The 15,611-nt window shown below is 40.9% G+C and overlaps 1 protein-coding gene across 1 annotated transcript in view; it reads left to right on the forward strand.

The window, feature by feature from the left end:
• The first annotated feature begins 301 nt into the window (after positions 1 to 301).
• The window catches only part of rxrgb (retinoid X receptor, gamma b), a 46,083-nt gene continuing 30,773 nt past the window's right edge, over positions 302 to 15,611 (forward strand). Inside the window, exon 1 of the mRNA XM_026946895.3 lies at positions 302 to 477. Coding sequence (XP_026802696.1) covers positions 447 to 477 — 31 coding nt within the window. The 5' untranslated portion in view covers positions 302 to 446. The remainder of the gene's footprint in view (positions 478 to 15,611) is intronic.

Genomic DNA, 15,611 nt, shown 5'->3' on the forward strand with positions numbered 1-15,611 from the left:
TTTTGGAGCTAAATCCTAAAATAGAAGTACGTTTTTTTTCCCTCCTCAGAATCCAGAGGTACAAACTTCTGCAGCTGCAGTATTTATGACACATGATATCTGTGCAGCTAAGACCCAAGCGGCACTGTGAAACCTTCAGACAGGCCCAGTACACCACACTGTGGCATTGCCGTTAGCTGCAGTGATCGTTCCTCACACCTCCCTCTATTTGGGCCCCATGTAGGCTAAGTTATGGACTATTGACGAAAGCGCAAGATTGTCGTCCCCCCCTAGCATGGGCCCCATCAGGCTAAGCTGCGCTCACTGTAGCTTCCCTTCACTCATTCCGGGCAGCGGAATGGACTGAGATGCCGCTGTGTGAACCTGAGCAACTCTACAGCCACCCGAAGAAGAAGAAGAAGAAGAAGAAGAAGAAGAAGTCAACGGAAGTACAGAGATAAGCAGAGATGGACAACAGTGACGCGTATTTACATCTCAGTGAGTTTCTCTCCAGGGTTTTCTGCTTCTCCGTCGCACGGAGTTTTGAGCTCTTCCGCGCTCTTGTTTACTTTCTGTGTGTGTGTGTGTGTGTGTGTGTGTGTGTGTGTGTGTCAGAGTGGCAGCTCTATTTAACACGGTGTGTTGTCGGAGTGCGAGTCTGAAAACAGAGGACACTTCGGGCTGAGAGAGAGACAGACAGACAGACACACACACACAGACAGACAGAGAGAGAGAGAGAGAGAGAGATAGACAGATAGAGAGAGACAGTCAGAGAGAGAGAGAGAGAGAGAGAGACGGACAGACACAGACTGAGAGATAGACACATAGAGAGAGAGAGATAGACAGACAGCCAGACAGACACAGAGAGAGAGAGAGAGAGAGAGATAGAAAGAGAAAGAGAGAGAGAGACGGACAGACACAGACTGAGAGATAGACACATAGAGAGAGAGAGATAGACAGACAGCCAGACAGACACAGAGAGAGAGAGAGAGAGAGAGAGAGAGAGATAGAAAGAGAAAGAGAGAGAGAGACGGACAGACACAGACTGAGAGATAGACACATAGAGAGAGAGAGATAGACAGACAGCCAGACAGACACAGAGAGAGAGAGAGAGAGAGAGAGAGAGAGATAGAAAGAGAAAGAGAGAGAGAGACGGACAGACACAGACTGAGAGATAGACACATAGAGAGAGAGAGAGATAGACAGACAGCCAGAGAGACAGAGAGAGAGAGAGAGAGATAGAAAGAGAAAGAGAGAGATAGACAGACAGACACAGGCTGAGAGATAGACACATAGAGAGAGAGAGAGAGAGAGAGAGAGAGGGGGGGGGGATTAGCGCTGATGCAGTGTCTCTCTCTTAATTCAATTAAATTCAAATGAGCTTTATTGGCATGACAAATTGTACAGTGTATAGCCAAAGTATTTATATGGGTAAGAAATAAAACCTGAACAGAGAACAAATGATAAGATGAACAAGTGAAGACAAAACAAAAAAGTACAGTCTATGGGCTCTGAGTGGTGTGCGTGTGTGTGTATGTGTGTGTGTGTGTGCAAGAGAGAGAGTCTGTGTGTCTGAGTTCACTTTGTGTGTGTGTGTGTGTGTGTGTGCGCGTGTGTGTATGCGAGTTTATGAGTGCATCACTGTTTGGTCGACTCTTCCCTCTTTTTGTGGCAGGCATCGATGTTCCATGCTGCTAGTGAAATGCAGTCTCTTTTTTTCTCCAAGCAAATACTGAAGTTGTGTGTCATTCTCCCGCTTTTAGAAGTCAGGACAAATAATTTCAGATTTTGGATAGAATCGTTTTGGAATTTGGTCATAGTTAGGACAGGTGGTTAAGAAGTGTAGCTCTGTCTCTTACACTCCTTGGTACAGGCGTAACCTGCTCTCTCTGGAGAGCCAGCTCTGTGTGTATCTGCCTCTCTCTATAGCCGGGCCGCTCTGTGTGTATCTGCCTCTCTCTATAGCCGGGCCGCTCTGTGTGTATCTGCCTCTCTCTATAGCCGGGCCGCTCTGTGTGTATCTGCCTCTCTCTATAGCCAGGCTGCTCTGTGTGTATCTGCCTCTCTCTATAGTCAGGCTGCTCTGTGTGTATCTGCCTCTCTCTATAGCCGGGCCGCTCTGTGTGTATCTGCCTCTCTCTATAGCCGGGCTGCTCTGTGTGTATCTGCCTCTCTCTATAGCCGGGCTGCTCTGTGTGTATCTGCCTCTCTCTATAGCCGGGCTGCTCTGTGTGTATCTGCCTCTCTCTATAGCCGGGCTGCTCTGTGTGTATCTGCCTCTCTCTATAGCCAGACTGCTCTGTGTGTATCTGCGTCTCTCTATAGCCAGACTGCTCTGTGTTTATCTGCCTCTCTCTCTCTATAGCCAGACTGCTCTGTGTGTATCTGTCTCTCTCTCTATAGCCGGGCTGCTCTGTGTGTATCTGCCTCTCTCTATAGCCGGGCTGCTCTGTGTGTATCTGCCTCTCTCTATAGCCAGACTGCTCTGTGTGTATCTGCCTCTCTCTATAGCCGGGCTGCTCTGTGTGTATCTGCCTCTCTCTCTATAGCCAGGCTGCTCTGTGTGTATCTGCCTCTCTCTATAGCCAGACTGCTCTGTGTGTATCTGCGTCTCTCTATAGCCAGACTGCTCTGTGTTTATCTGCCTCTCTCTCTCTATAGCCAGACTGCTCTGTGTGTATCTGCCTCTCTCTCTCTATAGCCAGACTGCTCTGTGTTTATCTGCCTCTCTCTCTCTATAGCCAGGCTGCTCTGTGTGTATCTGCCTCTCTCTATAGCCGGGCTGCTCTGTGTGTATCTGTCTCTCTCTCTATAGCCGGGCTGCTCTGTGTGTATCTGTCTCTCTCTCTATAGCCAGGCTGCTCTGTGTGTATCTGCCTCTCTCTATAGCCAGGCTGCTCTGTGTGTATCTGCCTCTCTCTATAGCCGGGCTGCTCTGTGTGTATCTGCCTCTCTCTATAGCCGGGCTGCTCTGTGTGTATCTGCCTCTCTCTATAGCCGGGCTGCTCTGTGTGTATCTGCCTCTCTCTATAGCCGGGCTGCTCTGTGTGTATCTGCGTCTCTCTATAGCCGGGCCGTGGCTACTCTGTGTGTATCACTGGGGTTGCGTACAACAGTGCGTTCTCAGTGCTGGTCCCAAGCCCGGATAAAAATTGGGGAGGGCTGCATCAGGAAGGGCATCCGGCGTAAAAACTGTGATCCACAGTGGCGACCCCTAATGGGAGCAGCCGAAAGAGGAACAACATTCTTGAGCATTTCATTGAGGATGCAATCTGGTCCACTCGCTATTTTGGTTTGCAGGGCCTGTATTTTAACAATCATTTCTTTTTCTGTAATGGGGTAGTCTAATGGGTTTTGGTATTTACCAATTGTATGTTCCATATGGATAATTTTTTTCATATATTTGGGTTTGTTCTGGGTTCATTTTTATTTTGCTGTAAAGTTGTTCAAAGTGATTTTTTCCAGGTGTCTCCATTTTGTATGGCTGTTTGTTCATGTTGTTTTTGATTCAGAAAATTCCAGTCGTCCCAGAAATTGTTAGAATTTACAGATTCTTCAGTAGTTTTTAGCAGATTTTGGATGAACTCACTCTCTTTTTTCTGAGTGTATTTTTGTACTGTTTAAGTTCTTCACAATACTGATGGCGTAAATCTGCATTGTTTGGTTGTCTGTGTTTTTTTTTTTTGTTTTTTTTTTTTTTATTTGATAATTGTCTTATTTTTTCCTCATAGTTTTACAGTCTAAATCAAACCATTGTTTGTTCTCATTTGGCCTTATGAATTTTCTTTAGGGCTGGGTAATAAATTGATATTGATATTTATAAAAAAAATAACTCCATGATATCGATAATAAACTTTTTGAGCAATGTTCAATATTTAGCCTGTGTTTACAGTAAATAGTACACACTTGCACACACGTTTCTGCATAAGCCACAGCGCAGTTGTGTCCGCAGTGGACGCGAGTCTTTTGTGGATGTAATGATGCTACAGCAATTACGTCATGTACAGTTACGGAGCTGAAAGGCAACATACGTTCCAAAACCAGGAAGAAGAAGAATTTTCGGAAACGTAGAAATGTGTGACCGTGAGGAGAGTCGGAGAGTCAAATGTCTGCTGGAGACAATGAATTTGTAGCGAAAAGAGGTCACATAAATTCGGTGATATGGAAGTGGTTTGGATTTCAAAAGTTGGATATAGAGCAGAACAATGTTTATTGTGGAATGTGCAGGCGACATGTGCAAACAGAGACAGGAAACAGAACATACCTTTTCTACCACTAGAAGGTACCAAAGTCTGCGGTCCAAAACTGCTAGCACTAGCATTCAAACTCGTAAACAACCCTTTTCTTGTAGTCTGACAGTGAGTCCCCTGCAGTAGTCGCTCGTATCTGCCTTTTCAGTGATTGCTCCATATGAGATGAGTTCAAAAAGAAGCAAGGACGTGACGAGCACAGTTTCATATTTTATAGAGAAAGACATGCTTCCAGTTAGAGGCTAATGAAAGTACTTGATCCCAGGTATGTCCCTGGACGAAAACATTTTTTTAAAAACAGTGCTGCCAGTGTATGTGGCATGCAGAGGGAAACTGGAGGGGAAACACATTTTTCCATGACCACTGACATGTGGTCTAGCCACAATTCAGAGCCTTACATGAGCCTCACTATCCAATACATTGATGAGGAGTGGAATCTTGTAAACACATGCATGCAAACAGATTATTTTCCTGAGGACCACACTGGTGAGACAATAGCACGAGGGCATACAGAGTCACTTGCATCAAGGGACCTCAGCGAGGACAGGCTGGTGTGTGCTATCACAGACAACAGGGCTAATGTAGTCCAAGCCATCTCCCTCAATAACTGGACCCGACTGCAGTGTTTTGGTCACCAGCTCCACCTAGCCCTTGGTAAGTTATAAAGTTAGATAGTGATAATTTTGTTATAAAGTTTTTTGTTTACTTATTAGGTGAATTGAACATTTATCATATAAAGGATTTATGGGGGTTGTTTCACATGCTTTTTATTCCAAAATACACTTATTTAACATACATGACATTAATATTGTCTTTTTTGATTATCCTCAGGGAGAAGTGGGAGAGACAAGAGACTGGAAAGAGCAATTGGGTTGTGCAAAAGAGTGGTCAGTGCTTTCTCTGTTTCCTGGAAGAAGAAGAAGAAGAGAGACTTGTCAGTGGCACAAGAGGAATGTTCTTTACCTCAGCACAATTTGGTCACAGAATCACCTACCAAGTGGGGTTCGCGGCTGAAGATGTTAGAATGGGTGCTTGAACAGGAGAGGGCCATTACACAGGTCCTTTAATTCTTATTTTTATATCTTATTTTGTGTCTTCTTGTACCTCTACTAGTGTTTAACAGATGCTGAAAAGTCTTTTCTTTATTAGGAACCAGACCAGTACTTGTCACTTAAGTCACATTTTTCTCATTTGTATAGATATGCAGAGTGATTTCATTTTTGTTGTATACAGTGTATTTATGTAGCACTTAAAAATAAATACAACAGCCATAATGTGTATGTTGAGCTTTTGTGTTATGTTTTTCTAAAAGCATTTTTGCCATTGCCTTGAGGTGTAAATGCCATGTTGGTTGTGGAAAGTACCAACTTGTTGTTTAAGAAATAAATAACTGTTCAGAACCAGATCAAACCTGTTGTGATTTATGGAGTATGAAATCTTAAACTGAGTATACTTCTTGAACTTCAAATTGAAAGGTAGCTTAACCTGTTTCCTTGTAAACAAGCGAGATATGTTTCCGTTAATTCTTGAGGTCTAACAAACATGAGGAATGCATTTCCTTCCACATTAATGGTATGAAATGAATATTGTGATAAATATCAATATCGAACAATGTGAAAAAAATATCGTGGTAATTTTTTGGGCCATACTGCGCAGCTTTATCAAATATGTAATTTATGTTCTCCACAGCCAGATCTATGCCACCCCCACTGCGAGGGTAAAACCTACATAGGAAGTTGTCTACAAGTAAACATACTTTGTGGCCAATTGCTGTCACATATTTTTCTGTGCTGTTTTGGGCCCATCTGTAGTAAGCTGTAATGTTATACAGCTTACTGGGCTGTGAATGCATGTTAGTATTTTTTGTTCTTTTGAGATACACAGTAATTTGGCTGTGATCTCACAGTGGTGTTAGTGGTTTGACTGTGAATGCTTTGAAAGAGAATAGATGTAAGTCTGTAATCATGTAATCAACTGTTGAACAACCATGAAATGAGCTATAAGTGTTCCTTCCAAGAAAGTGTCCTCTCACCCTACCGTTAACAAGGTGCAGACCAAGGTTTCGACAGAGCTCAGTCAGAAGCTTCCCATTTTTGTTCAGTTGGTCATCAGAGTTATTCCTTGGGAAGTTTACTATGTTTTGTGGGTAGTGTTCTAGCATTTAGATTCCCACAGCACAAAACACTTCCCTGGGTCTGGAAGTGGTTAATTTCAATTCAATTCAATTTTATTTGTCTAGCGCTTTTAACAACGGACATTGTCACAAAGCAGCTTTACAGACATAAATGGATTCACAGAAAAAATATATTGTAAATATTTGAATTTATCCCTGTGAATTTATCCCTAATGAGCAAGCCAGAGGCTACAGTGTTGAGGAAAAACTCCCCGAGATGATATGAGGAAGAAACCTTGAGAGGAACCAGGCTCAAAAGGGAACCCATCCTCATCTGGGTGCAACGGATAGTGCGATTATAAATAAATCCCTTCTATTATTGTGTACTATATGGACAAATAGTGCAAATGTGCAACAAGTAAATTCATCACAGTTTTCGCAAGAAGTCCAGTTGGTTAAATTCTATCCACTGTCCACTGATGGAGTCCTGAGTACGAAGGTGCTCGTGGCAACTGCAGCCCCAAAGCCACTACAGCAATCGCAGTCCCAAGCCATCACAGTACTTGGTAATTTGACTGTGGAGAGTCTCAAAGATGTCTTCATTACAGTATGGAGATTCAGAGGGAGGAATGTAAGGGCACATAAGAAAACATCTTTTGTTGATTGGCTAAGGTGTTTGTTAACTTTGAGCTAGATGTGGGATTCTTCTTTTTTAATTGTTTGGATGTATTTATCAATTTCTAGTTTGTTCCAGATTATGATGCCCCTGAATCTCTCCCATGTGTATTTCTTTCATGTTTCCTGGAGGATATAGATATTTCATGGTAACCTGTGGGACAAAGAGTGACTTCATCAGTTCTGCACCATGTTTCTTATAGTATTATATGTCAATATCAGATATGGTTTTTTGAAATTATTGGGTTTGGGTTTTGTACTCAAAACAAGTTGATACCTTGTATGTTCCACATTGTGATAGTTAATGATTTCATTTGGTCAAGAAGTTTAACAAATTAAGTCTGAACCGGGCCTTGATGTCTCCCAGGTTGGTGTGGTTTGGTCCTGGTTTGGTTTCAGGGTTGCAGCATAACTAGGCTGCTCCTGTCCTTCAGGCCAGTGGGGGTGTGAATGTGGACTTAGAGGCTGAGAGGCTGCTGCTCTGTTGAGGTGCTGTTGCTTCTTGCTGAAGCTGCTCTGGGTTTTCTGTGTTTTTGCTGCTGTTGTTGCCAGGGGAAAGGGCCCTGGTTGCAGGTGCAGGAGGGGCAGGATGTGGGTGGTGAAGCCCATGGCGGGTGCTTGTGGGCACAGTGAGGGCTGTAGTGTAGAGCTCAGCTGAGTGTGGAGAGACGATGCTTTGTTGCGGTGCTGGGAGAAAGCGTCTCACTGGCTGAGGGATGGTGGTTGCTCTGACGCTCTTTGGGGGGCTGTCAGGGGTTCGGCTCAGGGCAACGTCTTTAAGGGTTTTAGCAAACACATGAACCCTGTCTTTACGGAGGTGGACATGGTCATGGAGGTGGTGAAGATCTAGTGTGGGATGATGTGCTAGGTGAATGTTTGGCATTCCAGCACATCCACATGAGATGTGTGTGTTCGTCCTTTCACCATACAAAGAGTGGAAGACTGTTTCTGGGTAGGATGGTGAAGATAACTATTTTTGATGTTCGGAAGGTTTGTGTTGCTTTAACGGCCACCCGTGTCACTGATTCTGCCACTCGCTATTGTCGTGCCTTCAGGTCATTCGTCCCCACATGGATGATAATGTGGCTGGATTCACCCAGCTTTTCCTTGTTCAGTAGTTGTAGGGCACTATCTGTTTTTGGGCACAAGACTTTTAATGTTTTGTGGCTAGGAAAGAGCTGTTTTTCATTGATGAACCTGCCGTTTGAATCAATTAAGATGACCACTTCTGCATTCTGGGGCGCATTTTCTTGCTCTTGGGGGCACTCAGAGAAAGGCATCCCCATCTCTCTCTCTCTCTCTCTCTCTCTCTCTCTCTCTATCGTGTGCAGTGTCCAGAGCACAACTTACTGTCATATTTATGGGTTATTGTGCACGTGTGTGCGTGCACATGGTGATTATATACTCTCCAACACATGGCCCCTCAGGCACAGGGCATTTCTACAGCGTTACAGTTCTGTGCTTTGGCTCTCATAGGTCAGTTTATAGCAGCTCACATCTACAGAATAATGTCACCCTCAACATGGCAGTCGGGTCAACTCAGAGTCAAATCTCCCACTGCAGACGAACCACACTGGAGGTCATCTGGGACCGGACCGGGACCACCTCAGTCAGATGGTCTCAGAGCAGTTATTTCAGTCCACATTGAATTCAGTGGGTTTAAATCCAAACCTCAATCACTATAAATAACTATACATTCATGTAACTTTCGGGATTAGAAAGCTCTATGGCTCTACTAAATCAAATAAAATATTAAAAAGATAAAATATTGTAAATGTTTAACACCTACAACCCAAATTCCGGAAATGTTGGGACGTTTATTTAAATTTGAATAAAATGAAAACTAAAAGACTTTCAAATCACATGAGCCAATATTTTATTCACAATAAAACATAGATAACATAACAGATGGAGAAATATTACACTTTTATCCACTAAATGAGCTCATTTCAAATTTGATGCCTGCTACAAGGCTCAAAAAGTTGGGACGGGGGCATGTTTACCATGGTGTAGCATCTCCTTTTCTTTTCAAAACAGTTTGAAGATGTCTGGGCATCGAGTTTATGAGTTTCTGGACCCGGTGACTCGGGCAGAGATTATAAACATCTAATCTAAACACAAATGAACATTCATTCATTCATTTAATTATTTATTCATTCATTCATTTTCAATAACCTGGATGGGACACCACACCATCACAGGGTACCATTCTCACACACACACGCACACACACACTCAGCCTGCCTGCCTACATGTTTTTTGATGGAAACTGGAGCAGACATGCAGAACAGTAACCAGGGACCCTGGAGCTCTGAGGCGGCAGCACTATCCACTGCGCCACTGTGTGGCTCACATTGTTAATTAAGATCATTTAATATTTTAAAAGTAAATTCAGCACTTCTTATCATTTTCACCAGGATGTATAAATGTGTGATTTCATAAGGTCGTGATTTCCTAAGGATTTGGGTGTACATATCCTCAAATTAAAGCAGAAAGTATGCACTTTGAGCTCATATTCATTATTTAATTTCCATATATTCCAATGAATATATGGTAGACAACTTAAACAACCATAACTTTGTCAGTATTCAAATGTTTATGAACCTTCCTCTTTTTATCTTCATCTCTTAGACTTGCTCATATTATAATAAACCATAGGCAACCGGACAGAACATGGAAAAAATGTCTAATTAAGGTGAACTTAAACGTGTGGATGATAGAAAACAAGAGGTAGAGTCATGCTATCTTCTCTTTGAAAAAAAAAAACCTAAAATGAAGGAATGTTATGAAGTAGTGACCACCCTGGCTGAGTGAACTGATCTCTTTTACTACCTGTGTGAGTGTAAAACACTCCCAATGAACACGTCTAACACCACAGAACAAATCTGACCTCGCACAGACAGAACTTTGAGTGATGGCAGCAACAAGAGGGCTGTCAAAATCTGTAAGACCTAAAATGTTAAAACTGCAAGTTTTACACTCAGAATTGAACAACTCAGACGCAGTGATGGTTTCTGTTGAGCTTAAACTGGTTAACTTTTTTGAGTCAGTCAGTAGGCTTGGGACAATTGACGGTAGTATCAGGAATCGCAGATTCATTACAACTATCATGATGGCTGTCAAGTTATCCTGCTGTCTTACTTCTGAGCAGAGCAACAAAACATCTTTCTCTGATGGTTCTTCACTTCGCTTTCAGTGCTGCTGAACAGATAAAAGCAGTCTGCAAGATAAAAGTCTTGCAAAACATGAACGGGGTTTAAATTGAGAAAATAAAACACTGTGTTCTATAACAGGACAACTTCACTATACAACAAATCAGTTAGTGCAGTATCTCTTCTGCTGTTCCCCACAGAGCACATGCACACGTAGTTTATGGGACATTCCACCAATAGCACACCTTTTTTTTATCCGAAAAATTTTCAAAGAATACAAACAATACAAAAAACACAAATAAACAATAGTTGTATAGTCTGCAATTGTCCTATTACAATATCCAAATAAAATGACAAAAAGGTGGTTTTAAAATATTTTTAAATACCAATAACCTTAGTGTATCCCTCAAACAGGCTGTTTTCTCTTGCCCCACCTTGTTGACAATCATTTTTCACACCAAATATAGTAATACAAATATAGTTTTTTTTTGCATGGTCAAATGTTTATGTTTTAAGTGTGAAATCATTCATTTGCATTAATTAAATTAGTTTAAGTAATAATAATTATACATTTTAAGCCATGTCCCACACTGTATGTGCGACCCTGTTACTAAAACCCATTTACCCGGGAAGAAACAGGAAGTTCCCCTCAACTATCTCTCATATTTTTCAAATATTGTCAGCATTGCTTGACTTCCAGCTCAACAACTCAATTAACCCTGTTAATTGTATAGCTACAAAGAATATTAATGTATAGAATTTCTTTTTTTGTTGTAAAAATGTGTTCGTCATGATGTTGAAAGCAACACGTAGTTAGTATCCTTTACTGAAAAATGGCTAATATTAGCCTGGATCTTCAACCATGTAATGAACAAGCTGATGCCTCTTGCAGACTATTGATGCCTGCAGCGGTGCACTAAAGGTGGAATTTCCCTTATATCATTTTAGTTCAATTTTATTTTTAGCTTAATTACAGCCGATAACTTGTTATGCTTATTTACAGTCCTGACTTGTGTTGCAAGCATTCCTGACCTTGTTAACGAGTTGTTAATAATAAAAAAACTGACCAAATGCTAGTGACTAGCAGCTACATCCCTTTTGTAACCAGCTTTTGGTATTTTTTTCTGCTCTAATGATGTAAGGTGTACATGACATAAAGTCACAGGTCAGCATTAACTGATGCTGATGTTGACAAACATTTTTCACTGTAAACACATAACAGCAGTCTACACCAGGCCTGTATGGTCATCTGTTCATGCCAATGCTCACACTACACAACGTTTGATTTAATGTTCTGATGTGTCAGTACTTAGTTGTGACCTGTGACAACTTTGAATGGAAGCCTGTTTTTTCCCAGGTGAATTTTGTTTGCCTTCAGTTGAGTGCTGTTTAAGATGATGTTTAATGGTTATTTAAGCATTAATTAAGTGAATATCTCAGACAATGTGGCCCACTATGGTTTTCTCTATTAAACACACTAGGAATGAGAGTGAGTGTTTTCATCGTACAGATCATAATAAAAAAAAAAATCAATAAAAAATAAATAAGCAAAACTGAGGTCATTCACCTTTTTCATTTTAATTCATTGTTTGCAGTTCTTAAGAGTGTTTAAGAAGAAAAATAAGAAAAACTAAACACTGGGAAGAATGAATTTTAACATTAAAACAGATGATTGTTGGGTAATAAGAGCGCTGGTCTAGGCTGAGCATAGCTATGTGACTTTCAGGATACAGTGGCAAAGTTTATTGTGTTGAGGATACCATATTGTCATTTTGCCCACCTCTGACTCACACACACACACACACACACACACACATGCACACACATGCACACACATTCTACAAGTTTTCTTGCTTGATATTGTGTTGCTCAGATTCAGTCAGTGTTATTTTTAATGTGCTGACACTGGTAGAAAATCTTGACTTCTCTCTTCTTTTTTTTTTTTAATATAACAGCACTGTTTGCTTTCTTCGTCTCAGAACCCCGTGTCTATATTTATGCTCATCGGGGACTGGTGATTGTTCACATTTATTGCAGAGTAATTATGTGGGGGGTGTAGGGCAGAGTCTCAGTGAAAATATTCAACCAGTGCAGTAGTAAAGTCAGACGCTATTATGAAATGCCAAAATGTTCTCTTAATTTTTCTCTGTGAGCAAGAGAGATGGTACTGTAACTACGAGCTTTCTATTCTTTGTCTGAATACTGACTTAAACAATGCAAATCTACCCTGCTGTTCCAAGGACAAAAACACAAGAAGTCTTGCATGTTGACACGACACACCCTGAGCAGCTCACGTGTGTTTTAGTCATCAGAGTGGGGGAAAAAAACCTTTTGGGCTATCCGCTGTACACAGAGCTGCAGAGCACGCAGCACAGCTCCAGCATGTTAAACAGTACAGCTTTATACAAAACCACACTGAGAAACACAGCATCTTAGTGCCACTGTTTGAAAAACAAAAGCACAACATTTTGACAATTAAGTTGTAACATTATGAGAAAAAAGTCAGAATATCTTTTCAAAATATATTTTGCCATACATATTTTGCAGTTGCCATAGTGTTATTCATTCACTACACAAAATGCTGGAGTATCTGTGATTGGTCAGGAGAGTGACATCATACAATAAACATGTGATTTCTGAGGTCTCACATAGCATTTTGCTATTTTAGGATTTCCTGTGAGTTTTAACTTTTGGTTTCTACCACAGCAATATTGAACGCTTAAATCTGGTTGGTCAGAAGGTGTTAATTCATTCTCTATAACAGCAGTTCTCTAAGTAGAGCTGGTTGTAATTTAAATCACAGATTTACATTAATGTGCTCCTTTTAATATGTTATTGTTTCCATAGTAACAGCTCATTCACAGGGCCTTATACGGTGGACACGTCACATAATCCAGTCTAATCACTGATGTGGTGAAGTTTTCTGTAAGGCATTTGTTTTGCATTTATGGAAGGAGTCTCCAGTGTCAGCTGTTTGTGACTGTCGGTACATTTTCCACCGCATGTCAGAGGAGTTTGTGCTTTCTGGTTTCTTGGTGACAACCTGCATTTTTTTTGTCTTATTAACTTCAAGAGAGAGAAAAAACAGAGGCTGGTGAGGAAAGGACTGTAAGACTATAACGTAAGACGTAAGTGAGATCAGGAACAGGAACTTGTTTCACGGACATTAGAAGTAAATATAAACAGATAAATGTATGATGATGTTCATTAATAAATTAAAAATTGTAATCATTGAAAATTTACTGTGGTATTAGGGGAATAAAACACTTCAGGACGTGCTGTTATTGGAGAATAAATGTTGAGAGTAACTCCACCCCAGTGTTGATTATTGTTTCTGAGAAAAGAGCACACATTTCTCTAGTATGGCAAAACCTCCACACTCCACTTTATGATCCTAAATGCTTTTTAAGTGTATTTTATAAAGTTGGGTTTTAGATAGTTGTTCAAGGTTTTGTTAATGAAAAGAAGTGAGTGAATATAAGGTTTATTTAATATTTAACAGTTGCTTAACATGTCCATGAACCTGTTGCCCGCAACAGCTCAGTTCCACTCTGTTGCGTTTAGTCACTGTTCATCCAATACTTAGGTGATTTCCTATTCACAATTTTACAATGTTAGAATTTCACAACGTTAGAGTTCAGAATGATGTCATTTTCAACCTCTGTGTTTTTGAGCTGCAAAGTGGGGGAAAAAAAATCACAGCAGCCTCTATGTTTGTCAATGGGTGACGTATATTTTCCTTCTCAGAACAGTGAACAGTATAGTCAGTGTTTCTGTATGCTGATAGATTTGATGTCACTTGCTGAACTTGCTGAGACCGTCCTGAATTTCAGAGTAGAAATTTCAAGTTTTCTTTGGTTTTTCCTAACTGGAGGTCATAAATTTTGAGTTCTGAATTCTTAATTTCTTGGTAGATGACATTAAATTTTCCATTAATGTGTCCCGGTACATGGCTGCATTCATGTTTCCTTCAGTGATGTGTGATGCCGCAGTACCATTTGAGAGAAGCAGCCCCATATCTCCCACCACCATGCTTCACTGTGGGTCTGGTGTTCTTGGGATCTTATACACAACCCTTCTTTCTCCAAACCAGCTGGATTATTGCAGAAGAGTTCTATTTTATGTCGTCTGACCAGAGTATATTTTTCCAAACAAGTTCTAATTTGTCAAATTGCTTTTAGACATGCATTTTTATGCTTCTTTTTTAGCGGAGGAGTTTAGCGTTCCCTCTAAACTGTATATGACACTGACATGAGTGTGGTTTGTTTAAACAAACATTTCAAATGAAAGATTTTCTTTTGTGAAAGGAAGTAGTGCATTTTCTTTCTCTGGGTGTTGGATGAGCGAAGTAAAACTCGGTGGCCGATATATCAATCTCAACCGTGGCTGAAAAACTGAGAGAAAAAAACGGCCAGGATTATGGAGTGGACAAATTGTTAGTCTTCATGTCCAGGACAAGCAGACTGATGTAGAAATCCTGCTTCACTAGCAGTGGATTCTGGGTATCTTGTCTCCAGCTTTGTGTCTGACTGAGTCCTGATAGTAATTCTGATTTTGATAATGTCATTAGCTTCTTTTAGATCCACTTTATCAACCATATCTCCTCCTTAATTAGCTCTTAGTATATACTGATGTTCTTGTGGGAACACTTTATGATTTAAAGGACTCCTATGAACACTGTGCGCTGGTATGTTGGTGTAGCTGCAGATAATCGCACACCATTGGAGCTTTATCTGTGTCACTGAGCCATGTGATTGCATTCAATTATGTCTATATGGGCCGTTTCCTTTATGAGCTGACATATTTTTAAGAGGTATATTTGTTCAAGTTGCCCTGAAGGTGTTCTCTTTGACTACCATCTCCAGCCCCCTCTCATGCTCACTTTTTCTCTTTCTTTCTCTGCAGGAAATGTGCCATGTATAAATTTTGCACCTTCACTTATGAATATACTATGTGTGTGTGTGTGTGTGTGTGTGTGTGTGTGTGTGTGTATTTGTGTGTAACTGATGTTGCATTCGACTTAACTCTGAAGAGGGAAGTTGGAGCTCGGAATGACGTTACTTTCGACCTCTGTGCATATGTGTGGGGGAAAAACCGTGGACGCCTCCATGTTCGTCTTTTGCTAACAGCAAGCTAGCAAGCTAACTGTGATGAGTGATGCATATTTTCCTCCTCAGAACAGTGAACTGTGTAGACAGTGTTATAGGTTTAAGGAGCGAATATGGCTGTATGCTGATTGGTTGATCAGATACAATATAACTCATTTAAAGGTAAGAGGTGCTGCAGTGTGTTCACTGCTGATGCTGCATGTTGCTTTGACATCACTTCCAGAACTTGGAGTTGAGGAGACCATCCCAAGTTCCCGAGTAGGAATTCCGAGCTGAGGTTGGTTTATTCCTAGTCTGAGGTTGGGAATTACCAGTTAGAATCTCTAGTTGAGTG

The sequence above is a fragment of the Pangasianodon hypophthalmus genome, chromosome 19, assembly GCF_027358585.1.
Source record: "Pangasianodon hypophthalmus isolate fPanHyp1 chromosome 19, fPanHyp1.pri, whole genome shotgun sequence".
NCBI classification, from domain to species: domain Eukaryota; kingdom Metazoa; phylum Chordata; class Actinopteri; order Siluriformes; family Pangasiidae; genus Pangasianodon; species Pangasianodon hypophthalmus.